Raw genomic sequence first — 19,531 nt, 5'->3', positions numbered from 1 at the left:
GACGGAGCACTGGCTAATCCAAAAGGCATCACAAAGTACTCATAGTGACCGGACATCGTCCTGAAGGCGATCTTCCATTCATCCCCCTCCCGGATGTGGATCAAATTGTATGCACTCCGCAGGTCCACCTTGGTGACAAAACGGGCCCCGCGGAGCTGTTCAATCGCGGCCGGCACCAAGGGCAGAGGGTAGCGGTACTTCGTGGTGATGGAATTCAGATTTCTGTAATCGATGCATGGGCGCAATCCTCTGTCCTTCTTGGCCACGAAGAAGAAGCCTGCGTGCGAATGAAACCCTGCTGGAGAGCCTCCTGGATGTACTCCTCCATAGCCTTGGTTTCGGCCACTGACAGGAGATAGATGCAGAGCCTGTAAGCAGGTCGATGGCACAGTCCCAGGAGCGATGAGGAGGGAGACAGGTGGCGCGGGTCTTGGAAAAAACCTCCCGAAGATCTTGGTATACCTCAAGGATGTTGGGCTGAAGGGCAACCGCAGGACTCTCAACCAATGTGGAACCACAGGGAAAAGGTAAGTAGGTCTTCCGGCATTCGGGTGCCCAGTCAGTGATTTTCATCCTCGGCCATGAAAATGGTGGGGTTATGACATTGAAGCCATAGGAGGATGATCTTGTGTACGGTTGCACTGATGATGAAGAAGGGAAGGCTTTCTTGATATCTGGATTCCACGGTGAGGGTGAGTGGTGCTGTGATGTGTGTGGTTGTCCTGGATCCCAGTGGTTGACTATCCAGTGCTTGAACCGGACAAGGAGAGGAGAGGAGAGCGGGTATGAGGTAATGTTAAGGGAGGAAGCGAGGGCCTGGTCGATAAAATTCCCCACGGCACCGGAGTCCACTAGAGCTCTAGAAACAAAACATGAAGGACAGCCAACCAGTGAAATCGTACTAGGGTTGATCATGTGGTTGTCCCTCTGCTCCTGTGGACCCCCGTTTAGAACAAATCAGACACCGTTGAATCTGGTGCCCATCCTGTCCACAATAAGGACAGAGCCCCAGCTGTCTAGGATGGTGTCGCTCAGCCGCGGAGAGACATGTGACCCCCAGCTCCATGGGTTCAGGCTCTGACTCAGAATGATCAACGGAGGGAGAGAGGCGACGGGGGTATGGCGCTCCTGAAGAAGGTTATCCAGACAGGTGGCCATCGCGATGAGGGCATCCAAGGATATGTTGTCATCTCGGCACGTCAACTACATCTGGACCTCTTCGCGCAGTCCTCTTCTGAATAGGGTGCGGAGCGCCAGCTCATTCCATCCGCTGGATGGTGCCACTGTCTGAAAGGTGAGCGCGTACTCCACCATGGTCTGGCCATCCTGCCGTAGTTGGAGTAGGCACTCACCCCCCTCTCTGGTTGAAGAACCCCCTGAACCCAGCTCTTCCTCTCCTCTCTCCCAGACGGCCGTGGCTCAGTCCAAGGCCCGTCCAGTCAGCAGAGAAATAACCGTGGACCTCTAGGTGGTGGCAGCTCCCAATTGATGAGAGAAATAGAGGGAGCACTGGAGTAGGAAGCCAAGGCATTTGAATGGAGTCCCGTCATATTTGTCCAGGAGGGACAATCGGGTATCGCTGACCAGGACGGACTACTGGATGGGCTGGGGTACTGGCTCGGTGGGTCGACTTGTGGAAGAGAATCCTCTGCTGTTTAGAGATGTGACCCCTTGAGTAATGGTGACTCGTTGAAGAACATGGAGGACCTCATCCATAGCCATCCCCAAATGAGCCAGCTGGTCATGGTGTTGACGAAGTAGGTGTCCCTGTTCTCTGACCATCTGGGAGCTGTCTTGGTTAACTGCTGCTTCCATTTGTTGAGGTAGCGTTCTGTAATGTAGATGCAGGGAGTCAGGAAGCAGGTGCAGTTAGTGAGTTTAATAATAACGACCATGGAGCGAAACAAGAGAAGCATAGAACATAAACAATACTACCTGATGACTCACAACAAAAGAGTGCTATATAAAGGGTTAAGTAATAAAGGGAGTAATGAAGTCCAGGTGTGACTGATGATGAGACGCAGGTGTGCGTAATGATGGTTGCAAGATTTTCCTCAACAACCAGGAGCATTGAAGAGTGAAGCTAAACTTCTCTGCTGTTTTGGTCCCGTAGTATGGGGTCAATTTCACCCCATATGTATTGAATTCAAAATCAAATACATCGTGAACATGAAAAATAAAGTTGAGAATGTACACATATTTTCGAGTAAGGGTGAAATAATGGATGTTGAAATCAAAAACCAAACAATTGAAAGTAAAATGTCTAGAATTGTAAACAAAAATAAGACATCAAAAGCAAAACCCCAAAACTTGTAAGCAAATAATTTTAAGGCAAGAGCAAAACTCTATGACAAATTAGAAAAAAATTGTGAAAAGAATGCAAAAATTGTTTTCGGTTAAACTTTCCCAGCCACAAATCCTATTGAATACATTTTGCCTACACTCTTGCCTTCATGTACTACCTTTTGGTTACGCTACTCGTATCTTTTCTTTCAATGTTTCTTTGCTTTCGCTGCCAGTCTTTTCGATTGCGAGTTTTGGCATAATTTTTCCGTGAAGAGCAGGGTTTAGAGGGAGGAGGAGACAATGAGTCTCCATTGGTCCACTAGTTTTGGAGTGACGGTTCGTCTTAACCCAATCAATGAACATGATAGACAGGCTTTTTTTCTATTGCCTACTTAAGTACTTCTACTTCTCAGATAGAGTTCAGTGTGTCAAATCGGAGGGCCTGTTGTCGGGAACTTTGGCAGTCTCTATGGGGTACGACAGGGTTCAATTCTCGGGCCGACTCTTTTCTCTGTATATATCAATGATGTCGCTCTTGCTGCGGGTGATTCCTTGATCCAGCTCTACGCAGACGACACCATTCTGTACACATCTGGCCCTTCTTTGGGCACTGTGTTAACAAACCTCCAAACGAGCTTCAATGCCATACAACACTCCGTCCGTGGCCTCCAACTGCTCTTAAATGCTAGTAAAACGAAATGCATGCTCTTCAACCGATCGCTGCCCGCACCCTCCCGCCCATCCAGCATCACTACTCTGGACGGTTCTGACTTAGAATACGTGGACAACTACAAATACCTAGGTGTCTGGCTAGACTATAAACTCTCCTTCCAGACTCATATTAAGCATCTCCAATCCAAAATTAAATCTAGAATCGGCTTCCTATTTCGCAACAAAGCCTCCTTCACTCACGCTGCCAAACATACCTTTGTAAAACGGACCATCCTACCGATCCTCGACTTCGGCGATGTCGTTTACAAAATAGCCTTCAACACTCTACTCAGCAAACTGGATGCAGTCTATCACAGTGCCATCCGTTTTGTCACCAAAGCCCCATATACCACCCACCACTGCGACCTGTATGCTCTCGTTGGCTGGCCCTCGCTTCATATTCGTCGCCAGACCCACTGGCTCCAGGTCATCTATAAGTCTTTAATAGGTAAAGCTCCGCCTTATCTCAGCTCACTCGTCACCATAACAACACCCACCCATAGCACGCGTTCCAGCAGGTATATCTCACTGGTCATCCCCAAAGCCAAGAACCACTTTGGTCGCCTTTCCTTCCAGTTCTCTGCTGCCAATGACTGGAACGAATTGCAAAAATCACTGAAGTTGGAGACTTATATCTCCCTCACTAACTTCAAGCATCAGCAATCTGAACAGCTTACTGATCGCTGCAGCTGTACATAGCCCTTCTGTAAATAGCCCACCCAACTACCTACCTCATCCCCATATTGTTTTATTTACGTTTTGCTCTTTTGCACACCACACATTCTACTTACACATCTTCATCTGCACATCTATCACTTCAGTGTTAATTTGCTAAATTGTAATTACTTCACTACTATGGCCTATTTATTGCCTTACCTCCTTACTCCATTTGCACACACTGTATATATATTTTTCTATTGTGTTATTGACTGTACTTTTGTTTATCCTATGTGTAACTCTCTGTTGTTTTTTGTCACACTGCTTTGCTTTATCTTGGCCAGATCGTAGTTGTAAATGAGAACTTGTTCTCAACTAGCCTACATGGTTAAATAAAGGTGAAATAAAAAAATATAAATAAAATGTAGACGTCTGATGTCACCACTACGAGCCAAATCTCCCCCGTGCCTGCATGTTCTGAACATGGTGAACCAGTTACCAACACCTGCGCCAAACGTTGTGCAACAGGTAATTCATATGTTTACCTTAGTAGTTAGATGGTTTGTCATTAAATGTTATAGATATTAGATTTAATCGCCATGTTCAGGACATGGGGGGATGATTTGGTGCGTAGTGGTGACGTCAGACGGTCTACTTAAGTAGGAAATAGGCTTTTTTTTCTATCTATCATGTTCATTGATTGGGTTAAGACGAACCGTCACTCCAAAACTAGCAGACCAATGGAGACTCATTGTCAAAATACAAATTTGGACACACCTACTCATGACAGTGTTTTTATTTATTTTTACTATTTTCTGCATTGTAAAATAATAGTGAAGATGTACAAAACTATGAAAGAACACATTTTAAATATGTAGTAACCAAAAAAGTGTTAAACATATCAAAATATATTCTATATTTGAGATTCTTCAAAGTAGCCACCCTTTGCCTTGATGACAGCTTTGTACACTCTTGTCATTCTCTCAACTAACTTCATGAGGTAGTCACCTGGAATGCATTTAAATTTAAAGGTGTGCCTAGTTAAAAGTTAATTTGTGGAATTTCTTTCAGTCAACCTACCAGGGTATTTACAAACAGCACAGGAATGAAATCATCAACATGTATTGATCACACCTTTACTAATGCTGCATACATTTGCTTTAAAGCAGTATCGAAATCCATAGGATGTAGTGATCACAATATAGCAGCCATATCTAGGAAAACCAAAGTTCCAAAGGCTGGGCCTAAGATAGTGTATAAGCGGTCAAAGTATAAGTTTTGTAGTGATTCATATGTTTGTATTTGTATTTATTATAGATCCCCATTATACTCTTCCTGGGGTCCGGCAAAATTAAGGCAGTTATACAATTTTACAAACATTACAATACATTCATTACAGAATTCACAAGACACTAAGTGTGTACCCTCAGGCCCATACTCCACAACCACATATCTACAACACAAAATCCATTTGTACGTGTGTGTATAGTGCATATGTTATCATGTGTATGCATGTGTCTGTGCCTATGTTTGTGTTGCTTCACAGTCCCCGCTGTTCGATAAGGTGTATTTTTACCTGATTTTTAAATCTGATTCGGAACATCAGTTACCTGATGTGGAATAGAGTTCCATGTAGTCATGGCTCTATGTAGTACTATGCGCCTCCCATAGTCTGCTCTGGACTTGGGGACTGTGAAGAGACCTCTGGTGGCATGTCTTGTGGGATATACATGGGTGTCCGATCTGTGTGTTAGTATTTTAAACAGACAGCTCGATACACCTCTTACAAAAACAAATAATAATGAAGTCAATCTCTCTTTCACTTTGAGCCATGAGAGATTGACATGCATTTCATTAATGTTAGCTCTCCATGTACTTTTAAGGGCCAGCCGTGCTGCCCTGTTCTGAGCCAGCTGCAATTTTCCTAAGTCACTCTTTTTGGCACTTGACCACACTACTGAACAGTAGTCTAGGTGCAAGAAAACCAGGGCCTGTAGGACCTGCGTTGTTGATAGTGTTGTTAACCTTTTGGGGCTAGGGGCAGTATTTGCACGGCCGGATAAAAAACGTACCCGATTTAAACTGGTTACTACTCTTGCCCAGAAACGAGAATATGCATATTATTAGCAGATTTGGATAGAAAACACTCTGAAGTTTCTAAAACTGTTTGAATGGTGTCTGTGAGTATAACATAACTCATATGGCAGGCAAAAACCTGAGAAAAATCCAACCAGGAAGTGGAAAGTCTGAGAATTGTAGTTCTTCTTTTGATTCTCTATCGAAACTACAGTTTCTGTGGGGTCACGTTGCACATCCTAAGGCTTCCATTGGCTGTCAACAGCCTTCAGAAAGTAGTTTGAGCATTCTCCTGTCACTGGGCAGAGTATAGGAGCTCAGTTACTGAGTGGACTGCCTGGCAACAAAGGGATTGGATATGCTCGATCCCGCGAGTGCGCCGTTCCTTCTTTTCCTTCTTGAATGAATATGCTATTGTCCGGTTGGAATATTATCGCAATTTTACATAAAAAATACCATAAAGATTGATTTTAAACAGCGTTTGACATCTTTCTTAGTACGGTAATGGAACATTTTGACTTTTCGTCTCTGGTTCCGCGCTCGTGTTTTATGCCTTTAAATAAGTGATCTGTACGCACGAACAAAACGGAGATATTTGTACATAAATATGGATTATTTCTAACAAAAACAACATTTCTTGTGGAAGTAGCAGTCCTGGGAGTGCATTCTGACGAAGATCAGCAAAGGTAAGACAATATTTCTAATACTAATTCTGAGTTTAGGTTGCCCCGAACGGTTGTCTGTATAGCTTGCTGTGATGGTGTGCTATGTACTCAGAATATTGAAAAATATGCTTTCTCCGTAAAGCTATTTTAAAATCTGACACAGCTGTTGCATCCAGGAGTAGTCTATCTATAATTCTTTAAATAATTGTTATACATTTTGTCAACGTTTATGATGAGTATTTTTGTAAATTGATGTGCACATTCACCGGATGTTTTGGTGGGATTACATTTTCTGAACATCACGCGCCAATGTAAAATGCTGTTTTTGGATATAAATATGAACTTTATCGAACATACATGTATTGTGTAACATAATGTCCTAGGAGTGTCATCTGATGAAGATTGTCAAAGGTTAGTGCTTCATTAAGCTGTGTTTTGGGTTTTATTGACACATGTCCTTGCTTGGAAAATGGCTGTGTTATAATTTTTGTCTATGTACTCTCCTAACATAATTTAATGTTTTGCTTTCGCTGTAAAGCCTTTTTGAAATTGGACAATGTGGTTACATCAAGGAGAAGTGTATCTTTAAAATGGTGTAAAATAGTTGTATGTTTGAGAAAGTTGAATTATGACATTTTGTTGTTTTGAATTTGCCGCCCTGATATTTCACTGGCTGTGTCCCACGTAGCCCATAGAAGTTAACTGCTAGGCCACCTGCCGCCAGGCTATGGCCTCAACCCTAGGACATAACCCTAACCTTAATCCAATTGATTAACCTTGGGTCCCACCTAGTCAACAGCCAGCGGAATCGCGTGGCGCGAAATACAAATACCTATAATACTCATAAATGCTATAACTTAAATTTCTCAAACATATGACTATTTTACACCATTTTAAAGACAAGACTCTCGTTAATCTAACCACACTGTCCGCTTTCAAAAAGGCAAAACATTAGATTATGTCAGGAGAGTACCCTGCCAAAGATAATCACACAGCCATTTTCAAAGCAAGCCTATATGTCACAAAAACCAAACCCACAGCTAAATGCAGCACTAACCTTTGATGATCTTCATCAGATGACACTCCTAGGACATTATGTTATACAATACATGCATGTTTTGTTCAATCAAGTTCATATTTATATCAAAAACCAGCTTTTCACATTAGCATGTGATGTTCAGAACTAGCATACCCACCGCAAACCTCCGGTGAATTTACTTAATTACTCACGATTAACGTTCACAAAATACATAACAATTATTTTAAGAATTATAGATACAGAACTCCTTTATGCAATCACGGTGTCAGATTTTAAAATAGCTTTTCAGCGAAAGCACATTTTTCAATATTCTGAGTAGATAGCCCGGCCATCATGGCTAGCTTATTTGACACCCACCAAGTTTGGCCCTCACCAAACTCAGATTTACTATAAGAAAAATTGGATTACTTTTGCTGTTCTTCGTCAGAATGCACTCCCAGGACTTCTACTTCAACAACAAATGTTGGTTTGGTTCGAAATAATCCATAGTTATATTGAAATAGCTCCGTTTTGTTCATGCATTCAGGTAACTATCCGAAGGGTGACGCGCGAGCGCATTTCGTGACAAAAAAATAAAAAATATTTCATTACCGTACTTCGAAGCATGTCAAACGCTGTTTAAAATCAATTTTTATTCGATTTTTCTCGTAAAATAACGATAATATTCCAACCGGGTTGTATTTGTTCAAAGAGCGAAAGAAAAACATGGAGAATTCACATGAACGCGCATCTCCAATGTCACTGTTCTCAGCCGGACCACTCACAAAAACTCCTGCTGTTTTTCGCCCAGAGACTGGAGAGACGTCATTCCACTTTCTGGCGCCTTCTGAGAGCCAATGGAAGCCTTAGAAAATGTCACGTTACAGCAGAGATGCTGTATTTTTGATAGAGATGCCAATGAAGGACAACAAATTGTCAGACAGGGCACTTCCTGTATGGAATCTTCTCAGGTTTTGGCCTGCCATATGAGTTATTTTATACTCACAGACACCATTCAAACAGTTTTATTAACTTTAGAGTGTTTTCTATCCAAATCTACTAATTATATTCTGGGCAAGAGTAGTAACCAGATTAAATCGGTACGTTTTTTATCCGGTCGTGCAAATACTGCCCCCCAGCCGCAACAGGTTAAGGCAGAACTCACTTGAAGCCTAACCTAGAGTTAATGGGCTTTTGAGTGACATGGCAGAAGGGTTGAGCTATGATGTGGTGATGCTAGGTTTAGCATTGAGCTGGGAGTGGACATGAATTTAGGATTAAGGCCTCAACTCTAGACAATTCATGAATTTGCCCCTCCCCCGACTACATGGCAGAAAGGTAGGCTGAACTAAAGTTAGTGTGCTTTTGAGTGACATTAGCCAAATTCACGCATGGGATCGTTCAACAGACCCTCCCGATGAATGCAAGCCTACATCTGACCATGTGAAATGAACTATTCCTACAGAGAACTGGGCTTTTTTCCATAGAAAAGCAATACCTACAGCCCTCACATAACTACGTATGACGCCCCCGTTGACTGCTATTGAGCTGGCTAACCGTTCTTGCAAACAACGAATCATGACCTTATAGGGATGCCTTGTGTTGAGGTTCAGTTTCCTTTGGAAAAAGGAAGTGTGTTAATTCATCCTCAACATGGTCCTTCATTCTCTCCCTGCAGTTACACAAAAACACTATCTTCCATCCTCTGCAGAACAGTCAATTCTTAACATAAGGTTTTGAAACTCAGGGCATCGTTAAAGTGTCCCCATGATGCCGTCCACTGAATTTCAACTTCCTGCGATTCATTTGGGGTCATAGGGTGGTTCAAAGGGTTAAAAAATGTGAATCTTTCCATATGTTATATATTTGTGACTGGGGAACCCGGCATATTACATTTTAAGTCAATCGACCCAAAAGCTTTTTTGACCTCTTGCAGTTCTAGAAACTAAAAAGAACCTTGTTATGAATATTTATTTGTATTTTTTGTAATATGTTTATTATTTTCCAATAGAAAAAAAGACAGAGACACAAACATTGACATTCATTGTACTGTTGAATGGGATGGCAAATTTAGAGGACAAAACAAAACTTAACTCACACATACCATTGTAAAAAAATAAAATCCTATTAGCTGGTACATATTATAAGAAGACAGCATATAGTCATTACAAGCAGTGTAGTTAAACCAAAAATAAATATTGAGGGAAGTACAGTGAAGGGGGAATAGAACATTTATCCAGTATCGGCTGCCATATTTTGTAAAACATTGGACTTCTATTTGTGGTATTGTATAGAAACCTTTCCATGTTTATTACATTCCCTAAATCCCATAACCACATTTCAAAAGTAGTAACAGTCTCCAATTTCCAAAATTGCAATATGAGCATTTTGGCTAATAGAGTACAAAGAGAGCCAGCCTTCCCTTCCTGGTTATTCCCATCAACAGTACCAAACAGAGTGATCAATGTGTCTGGAGCTATAACTCTAACAAAGGCTTTAGAGTAATAAAAAGAGAGAACCCAGTAAACATGTAACTTAGGATATGTTCAAAATAAGTGGGTCAAAGTCCCCTCCTCCTGCTTGCACGTCTCACACAGTGGTGAGGTGTCTGGGAATATTTTATGCGGTTTCACTTTTGAGTAATGTAACCTGTGTATTACCTTAAACTGAACAACGTTGTGTCTGGCATTCACTGAACTGTGGTTTATATTCCTGAGAGCTTCTACCCAGTCCTCATCTGAGATTTATGAGCCAAGTTCCTGCTCCCAAGGCGTTTTAGTAGTGTATGCAGATACCTCTATGTGGTCATAGTCTATCATCGTCTAGAGACCGACCCTTTTGAATGTGGTTTGACAAGGATAAGGCTATCTAATGTAGGATTATTTGGCTTAATGCCATACTGTGGGATGTGTCCTTAAAACCTCTTCGGGCTAGGGGGCGGTATTTTCACGTCCGGATGAAAAGCGTGCCCAAAGTAAACTGCCTGCTACTTAGGCCCAGCTCGGAAATGCATATAATTGGTAGATTTGGATAGAAAACACTCTAAAGTTTCTAAAACTGTTAAAATGATGTCTGTGAGTATAACAGAACTTATTTGGCAGGCGAAACCCCGAGGACAAACCATGCAGGAATTCTTTTTAATTTGGTGGCTGTGTTTTCAATGTGTTTTCTATGTGAATCTAGATTTCTGAGGCATCTGGTTGCAGTTCATATGGCTTCCACTAGATGTCAATAGTCTTTAGAAATTGGTTGATGTTTTTCCTTTGAGAAATGAAGAAGTAGCCTTGTTATTTTCATGTGTCACTCCAGGTGCACTCTAATGTTTTGGTGCACACGACCTGGAACATGCTTCACTTTGTTTTCGACCGGTATTGAGCACAGTGTTTCCCATCTTAAATTTTATCGATTATTTATGTTTTAAAATATCTAAAGGTGGATTAGGAAAGTTGTTTGAAATGTTTGGACAAAGTTTACAGGTAACTTATTAGATATTTTGTAGTCATGTTGGGCGAGTTGGCACCGGTATTTTTCTGCATCAAACACGCCAAATAAATTGACATTTTGGAGATATAACGACGGAATTAATCGAACAAAAGGACCATTTGTGATGTTTATGGGACATATTGGAGTGCCAACAGAAGAAGCTCTTCAAAGGTAAGGCATGAATTATATCGTTATTTCTGAGTTTTTTGATTGTCTTGTGTTTGTTTGAGGGGGTGCTGTCCTCAGATAATCGCATGGTTTGCTTTTGCCGTAAAGCCTTTTTGAAATTAGACATGGTGGCTAGGTTAACAAGAAGTTTAGCTTTAATTTGGTGTATTGCACTTGTGAATGTATGAAAGTTAAATATTTCTAATAATTTTAAAAAACATTTGTGCTCTGCAATTTCACCGGATGTTGTCGAAACGGAACCCTTAGCCATAACAGGTTTTAAGAAACTATGTTGCTGGCATGTTAAACTTACCCTGTAACTGTTGAAATGAAGCGCTAAATGACCATCAATGTATGTTATTGATTGTTGTGAGCCCCATCTCCCTCCACTGTGAAAACACCAAGTCATCCAATGCAGGGTGGAAAGCATGAGTCAGGCAAGTGGGTATGTTAAGAAAATACCTAATCTGTTTCCACTCGGGCTCCCGAGTGGCGCAGCGGTCTAAGGCACTGCATCTCAGTGAGTCCTCTTCATAACAAAGCTCTTAGTTTCTAGAACTGCAAGACCAAAAATAGTTTGTGTAGATTGACTTCAAATTTCATATGCCGGGTCCCCCGGACAGAAATATGTACAATTTGGGAATATTCAACCGTTTTAGTCCTGCGAAACCGCCCCTATGACCCCCAATTAAGTCACTTCCTGTAATTAGACAGACAGACAGGCAGACACAGACACAGACAGACACACTACAGACCCTGGTTCGATTCCAGGCTGTATCACAACCGGCTGTGATTGGGAGTCCCATAGGGCGGCACACAATTGCCCCAACGTCATCCGGGTTAGGGTAGGCCATCATTATAAATAAGAATTTGTTCTTAACTGACTTGCCTCGTTAAATAAAAGATAAATATTAATTTGTTTCAAAATTGAGCAGAGCTCAACAAAACACGTCTATTCCATAGCACACTCTCTAGCACCCCCCTGTTATGAATTGATATAAAATGTTTCTGTCTGCCCAACTTCCTGCATGTGTCTGTGTCTGCCTGTCTGTCTGTCTGTCTAATTGCAGGAAGTGACTTAATTGGGGTCATAGGACTTCACAAAATATTTTTGGTCTTGCAGTACTAGAAACTAAGAGCTTTGTTATGAAGAGGATATTGGTCAAAACACACACACACAGACAGTGCAAGACAAACACTCCAGTCTTGCACTGACATCAAGGTCAGTTCCTCAGCGCTGACGCACATTGTTTTATAAAAAAATTGGCCTTGATGTCTCAGGCACACAGCCACACACACACTCATCTTATTGAAACAATGTCTCATTACTTTCTCTCGCACACTCACACAAATGGCTTGACACCCCATAATTTCTCCTCCTAAAAACCTCAACAGCCTACCGATAAGCATTACCTAGGAGACCAGCCTGTAAGAAATGGGTTGTGTAAGAAGAAAAGGCGTTGAGACATGGCCAGGGACAGACCAAACTGAACAGGTTCTAATGCTAATCTAATCTCATCTAAGCTTAGTTAATTTATTGTTCTCTCTACCTGGCCCCTATTTGTTATATATTTGAGTTATATGTCTTGTATTTCTATTCAATGGAGATTCTCCATTGAAAGAGCTTTTTAGTTCAGGACTAGGCTTAATCTGTGTCTGGGAAACCAGCCTGTCGTTTACTGTAGAATATATACTGCTAAAAAAAATAAAGGGAACACTAAAATAACACATCATAGATCTGAATGAATGAAATAATCTTATTAAATACTTTTTTCTTTACATAGTTAAATGTGCTGACAACAAAATCACACAAAAATAATCAATGGAAATCCAATTTATCAACCCATGGAGGTCTGGATTTGGAGTCACACTCAAAATTAAAGTGGAAAACCACACTACAGGCTGATCCAACTTTGATGTAATGTCCTTAAAACAAGTAAAAATGAGGCTCAGTAGTGTGTGTGGCCTCCACGTGCCTGTATGACCTCCCTACAACGCCTGGGCATGCTCCTGATGAGGTGGCGGATGGTCTCCTGAGGGATCTCCTCCCAGACCTGGACTAAAGCATCCTCCAACTCCTGGACAGTCTGTGGTGCAACGTGGCGTTGGTGGATGGAGCGAGACATGATGTCTCAGATGTGCTCAATTGGATTCAGGTCTGGGGAACGGGCAGGCCAGTCTATAGCATCAATGCCTTCCTCTTGCAGGAACTGCTGACACACTCCAGCCACATGAGGTCTAGCATTGTTTGCATTAGGAGGAACCCAGGGCCAACCGCACAAGCATATGGTCTCACAAGGGGTCTGAGGATCTCATCTCGGTAGCTAATGGCAGTCAGGCTACCTCTGGCGAGCACATGGAGGGCGGTGCGGCCCCCCCAAAGAAATGCCACCACACACCATGACTGACCCACCGCCAAACCGGTCATGCTGGAGGATGTTGCAGACAGCAGAACGTTCTCCACGGCGTCTCCAGACTCTGTCACGTCTGTCACGTGCTCAGTGTGAACCTGCTTCATCTGTGAAGAGCACAAGGCACCAGTGGCGAATTTGCCAATCTTGGTGTTCTCTGGCAAATGCCAAACGTCCTGCACGGTGTTGGGCTGTAAGCACAACCCCCCACCTGTGGACGTCGGGCCCTCATACCACCCTCATGGAGTCTGTTTCTGACCGTTTGAGCAGACACATGCACATTTGTGGCCTGCTGGAGGTCATTTTGCAGGGCTCTGGCAGTGCTTCTCCTGCTCCTCCTTGCACAAAGGCGGAGGTAGTGGTCCTGCTGCTGGGTTGTTGCCCTCCTACGGCCTCCTCCACGTCTCCTGATGTACTGGCCTGTCTCCTGGTAACGCCTCCATGCTCTGGACACTACGCTGACAGACACAGCAAACCTTCTTGCCACAGCTCGCATTGATGTGCCATCCTGGATGAGCTGCACTACCTCAGCCACTTGTGTGGGTTGTAGACTCCGTCTCATGCTACCACTAGAGTGAAAGCACCGCCAGCATTCAAAAGTGACCAAAACATCAGCCAGGAAGCATAAGAACTGAGAAATGGTCTGTGGTCACCACCTGCCGAACCACTCCTTTATTGGGGGTGTCTTGCTAATTGCCTATAATTTCCACCTGTTGTCTATTCCATTTGCACAACAGCATGTGACATTTATTGTCAATCAGTGTTGCTTCCTAAGTGGACAGTTTGATTTCACAGAAGTGTGATTGACTTGGAGTTACATTGTGTTGTTTAAGTGTTCCCTTTATTTTTTTGAGCAGTGTATTTATACGTGTGTGTGTGTGTGTGTGTGTGTGTGTGTGTCTGTCTGTCTGTCTGTCTAGCGGACCTGTTTGACATCCTGCTGCCTATGCTGAACATCTACCAGGAGTTTGTGAGGAACCACCAGTACAGCCTGCAAGTGCTGGCCAACTGCAAGCAGAACCGAGACTTCGATAAGCTGCTGAAGCAGTATGAGGCTAATGCTGCCTGTGAGGGCAGGATGCTGGAGACCTTCCTCACATACCCCATGTTCCAGGTAACACACACCACACACACATGCACGCGGATCAATAGCGGTTCTAGCTTGTATGGCTCCCTGTATGGCCTTGTATGGCTCCCCACAAGCCCCCCCAAAAAACACCATTCTGCACTAACTCATTTTTATTCAGACATTTGGAACACAAATAAATAATCATAACATTTAAAACAATATAAATACAAAGACTCAAATATCAAAAAGTAGTAACAAAGACAAATAGAAAGAAATGTGTGGATTTGGCACTCGAGCATCAATACATTACCCATCCCAACACTGTCAACCAAGAGTCAAGACTAAACCAATTCACCTTGGTGTGCAGACTGGTTTTATATTATTAACAATTTCGCACAAACCAGAAAAAAAATGCAACAATATGTCTGTGAAACTATATATATATATTCACATTATGAATGAATTGTGGTTTCTTTGGTAGCATTTTCTAGTGTGACTGATTTTACTAATTATATTAGTACTGAACAAAGTTAGAGGTGCGCTATTTGATAGATTCCCCCGCTCCTCCTAACTCTGGCTTCCAGTGGGGAGACCTGAGGTCAACCTACCCCCGCCCGCCTCCCCATCTCGTACTTCTGAGTGGGAGATCTTCCCAGGCAGTAGCCTGCCTAGCTCACAAACTAGAATCAGGGCGCCCACTCCGACAAGGTTAATTGACCTACAGTCTCACACAGTGACATCATTGACGTGATGTGCAAATGAGCGATAGAAAAATTGATCGTGCAAATGTGACCATTCTGATTTGTGCAACCCACACACACGCACGAAGGCACTCACACCACCACACACCATATGTTCTGTAACGTATACACTGGGAGTCGGAAAGCAAGTGCAGGTGGTGAGTTTAATAATAAACGGGACATCGAACAATGTAACAAACACGAGTAGCATATAGACATGAAACGCATAAGCAATACTGACTGGGGAAAGAACCTAATGGAGTGCCAGATATAGGAGAGGTAATAAGTGAGGTAATGGAGTCCAGGTGTGCCTAATGATGACTTGCAGGTGCGCGTAATGATTGATACCAGGTGTGCGTAATGATCGAACGCCTGAGGGGAGTAGCGATAACGCACACACATTCACACATGCCTGCACACACGCAACGCATGCACACACTCACTCCAACACACAAATACATCCTCACATACCACATGTTCTAGGTACCATACACACTCAACTAGCACATATCTACTTGTAGAACCCTATCTGTGGCCTTGCTCATAAACATTCAAACCATAAAGTCTCAATGAAATACCTCACCCTTCTCCCAATTACCCTCTATATCTCTCTCTTCCTTTCTTCCTCTATTTGTTACTCTCAGATTCCACGTTACATCATCACCCTGCATGAGTTGCTGGCGCACACTCCGCACGAACACGTAGAGCGCAAAAGCTTGGAGTTCGCCAAGTCCAAACTAGAGGAGCTGTCAAGGTGTGTGTTTATTTGTGGGTGTATCAATGAGTAAGAATGCCTCAAAACATACAGGTATGAATTATCACCACTTAGACATTTCATGTAGTATATCATGTTTGTGTGTGTCCTCAGGGTGATGCATGATGAGGTGAGTGATACAGAGAACATCCGTAAGAACCTGGCCATCGAGAGGATGATTGTAGAGGGATGTGATATACTACTGGACACCAGTCAGACCTTCGTCAGACAGGGTGAGTGTGCACACATACACAGGTATATGCACACACAGATAAGAATTCACTTACACATTCATGACACAAACCATTGTTTATGTAACAGTATTTCTCATGTCCATCTCAGTGGCCTTGTGGTTAGACTGTCCTCCCCGTGATTGGAAGGTTGGGGGTTCAATCCCTGGTCGAGTCATACCAAAGAGTCTAAAAATGGGACTTGATACCTCTCTGCTTGGCATTAAGGAGTTTGATTGGGGGTAAGGCCCTGCGATAAACTAGTGTCCTGTCCAGGGTCTGTTTATGTACATCAAGCTGCCTCACACTACAGAAACAGGAGATGGGCAGTTCTGGCTTGGACAAGGCTTTTATATTTTTCTCACACTCACCTCCCATCTCTCTCTCCACACCTCTCCTCACTCTTCCTGTTTCTCAACACCTCCTCTTACTCCCTCCTCCCTCTCTCCCCCGTTGCCCTCTCCCGACAGGTTCTCTGATTCAGCTGCCGTCGGTGGAGAGGGGGAAGCTCAGTAAGGTGCGTCTGGGCTCTCTGTCTCTGAAGAAGGAAGGAGAAAGACAGTGCTTCCTGTTTACAAAACACTTTCTTATCTGCACACGCAGCTCAGGAGGCAAGCTGCACCTGCTCAAGGTGAGCCACACACACGCATGCTCATATTTACTTACTGGCTTTAATTCTTCACCCTTTTCCAGAAGTGTGCACTTACACACTCCCGCTGTTCGATTTAAAATCATATTGGTGGAATGAGTTTCCAGCATTGTTAAATCCATGAGAGAATTTGTGTAATTGTACACTTTGGGAGAAAGGTGGAGAATTGGGACCTAGTCATATTTTAAGCACACAAAAAAACACACAAACAGTCAATGACCTCAGACCTCTCTCTGCAGCAAGGTGGAGTCCTGTCTCTGATAGAATGTACCCTCATAGAAGAAACCGAGACCAGCGACGACGACTGTGAGTAAAGTGTGTGTGTTAACCAACCCCAGTCCTTTAGATCTATGCAGTGACTCAGACAGGCTCATTAAGTCTCTGTCTCCATACAGGTTAATTAGTGTCCACAGATAAATCTCTGGCTGACCCTCACATCCCTTCAAATACCAGCTAACAGCCTTCCCTTTAAATGACACTCATGCTGATCCTATGACATCACTCACCCATTAACCTTACAGAGGGGTCTTTTTGCTCACAGACTTCCAGGGAAAGAACTTTGAGTGACACACACACACACACACACACTACAGGGGTAAATGAAGTGGACCAGCTTATATCTTATTCATGTATTAATCTTTATCTCATGTCATACCAAAATACATTGTCACCCTAGGTGACCCAATCTTCTAATTTTCTTTCTCCCTCTCCCTTCCCTTTTTAGCGAAGTCCAGTGGTGGTCAGGTATTCGGTCAGTTGGACTTTAAGCTGATCATCGAGCCGTCTGACTCTCCCTCCTTCACTGTAGTCTTGTTGGCTCCCTCCCGACAGGAGAAAGCTGCCTGGACCAGCGACATCAGCCAGGTAACTAACTAACTCTCTCTCTCTCAATTTCTCTTCTTGGAATAATAACTAAACAACAAAAAGTTCAAACAGCACCGTGTGTTTCCCTCTGGGTATCCAATGAGGCTTTGCAGTGAGTAAACAGAGTGGTTGGTTCCCCAGGGGTCAAATCCTGGTTTGTGCTTGGCTCATCCCCTTTAACCCAGTGTTCCCCCTACATACACGCACACACACACATGCATGCACACACACACACTGCACCTCCTCTGAGGCTTGGCTTGATTCTAAACAAAGATTAGGTCAAAGGAAAAGCTTTAACAATATCTTTCTTTAGGGTTTGGATACATTTCTTGTAAACCATAATTACATACGACATGTTAGGATGTTGCTAATATATCAGATTGAGGTTTAGATTGATCTTTCGCTCCACTAACACTCTCCCTCTCCTCCCTTTCCCTCCCTCTCTCGCCCTCTCTCTCTAGTGTATTGATAATACCCGCTGTAATGGTTTGATGACTAGTGTATTCGAGGAGAACTCCAAAGTCACCGTGCCTCACATGATCAAGTAAGAGCGCCTACATACACCTTAGCCAAATACATTTAAACTCAGTTTTTCACAATTCCTGACATTTAATCCTAGTAAAAATTCCCTGTCTTAGGTCAGTTAGGATCACCACTTTATTTTAAGAATGTGAAATGTCAGAATAATAATAGAGAGAATGATTTATTTCAGCTTTTATTTCTTTCATCACATTCCCAGTGGGTCAGAAGTTTACATACATTGTATTTGGTAGCATTGCCTTTTTAAATTGTTTAACTTGGGTCAAACGTTTCGGGTAGCCTTCCACAAGCTTCCCAAAATAAGTTGGGTGAATTTTGGCCCATTCCTCCTGACAGAGCTGGTGTAACTGAGTGAGGTTTGTAGGCCTCCTTGCTCGCACACGCTTTTTCAGTTCTGCCCAAAAAAATTCTATAGGATTGAGGTCAGGACTTTCAATATATCCACATAATTTTCCTCCCTTATGATGCCATCTATTTTGTGAAGTGCACCAGTCCCTCCTGCAGCAAAGCACCCCCACAACATGATGCTGCCACCCCCGTGCTTCACGGTTGGGATGGTGTTCTTCGGCTTGCAAGCATCCCCCTTTTTCCTCCAAACATATCGACGGTCATTATGTCCAAACAGTTCTATTTTTGTTTCATCAGACCAGAGGTCATTTCTCCAAAAAGTACGATCTTTGTCCCCATGTGCAGTTGCAAACCATAGTCTGGCTTTTTTATGGTGGTTTTGGAGCAGTGGCTTCTTCCTTGCTGAGCGGCCTTTCAGGTTATGTCGATATAGGACTCGTTTTACTGTGGATATAGATACTTTTGTACGTGTTTCCTCCAGCATCTTCACAAGGTCCTTTGCTGTTGTTCTGGGATTGATTTGCACTTTTTGCTCCAAATTACGTTCATCTCTAGGAGACAGAACGCGTCTCCTTCCTGAGCGGTATGATGGCTGCGTGGTCCCATGGTGTTTATACTTGCGTACTATTGTTTGTACAGATGAACGTGGTACCTTCCGGGATTTGGAAATTGTTCCCAAGGATGAACCAGACTTGTGGAGATCTACAAACATTTTTCTGAGGTCTTGGCTGATTTCTTTTGATTTTCTCATGATGTCAAGCAAAGAGGCAATGAGTTTGAAGCTTGGCCTTGAAATACATCCACAGGTACACCTCCAATTGACTCAAATGATGTCAATTAGCCTACCAGAAGCTTCTATAGC

At 43.0% G+C, this 19,531-nt stretch overlaps 1 protein-coding gene across 1 annotated transcript in view; it reads left to right on the top strand.

Annotated features, from left to right (window-relative positions):
* Positions 1–19,531, top strand: part of LOC115164089 (ras-specific guanine nucleotide-releasing factor 2) — a 182,581-nt gene that overhangs the window by 72,860 nt on the left and 90,190 nt on the right. Inside the window, exons 8-14 of the mRNA XM_029716198.1 lie at positions 14,396–14,589; positions 15,929–16,038; positions 16,153–16,271; positions 16,739–16,899; positions 17,157–17,223; positions 17,642–17,781; positions 18,243–18,325. Of these exons, the coding sequence (XP_029572058.1) occupies positions 14,396–14,589; positions 15,929–16,038; positions 16,153–16,271; positions 16,739–16,899; positions 17,157–17,223; positions 17,642–17,781; positions 18,243–18,325 (874 nt within the window). The remainder of the gene's footprint in view (positions 1–14,395; positions 14,590–15,928; positions 16,039–16,152; positions 16,272–16,738; positions 16,900–17,156; positions 17,224–17,641; positions 17,782–18,242; positions 18,326–19,531) is intronic.

The sequence above is a fragment of the Salmo trutta genome, chromosome 27, assembly GCF_901001165.1.
Source record: "Salmo trutta chromosome 27, fSalTru1.1, whole genome shotgun sequence".
NCBI classification, from domain to species: Eukaryota; Metazoa; Chordata; class Actinopteri; order Salmoniformes; family Salmonidae; genus Salmo; species Salmo trutta.
The sequence above is the reverse complement of the archived record's forward strand: the minus strand, read 5'-3'. Positions and strand labels throughout refer to the sequence as shown.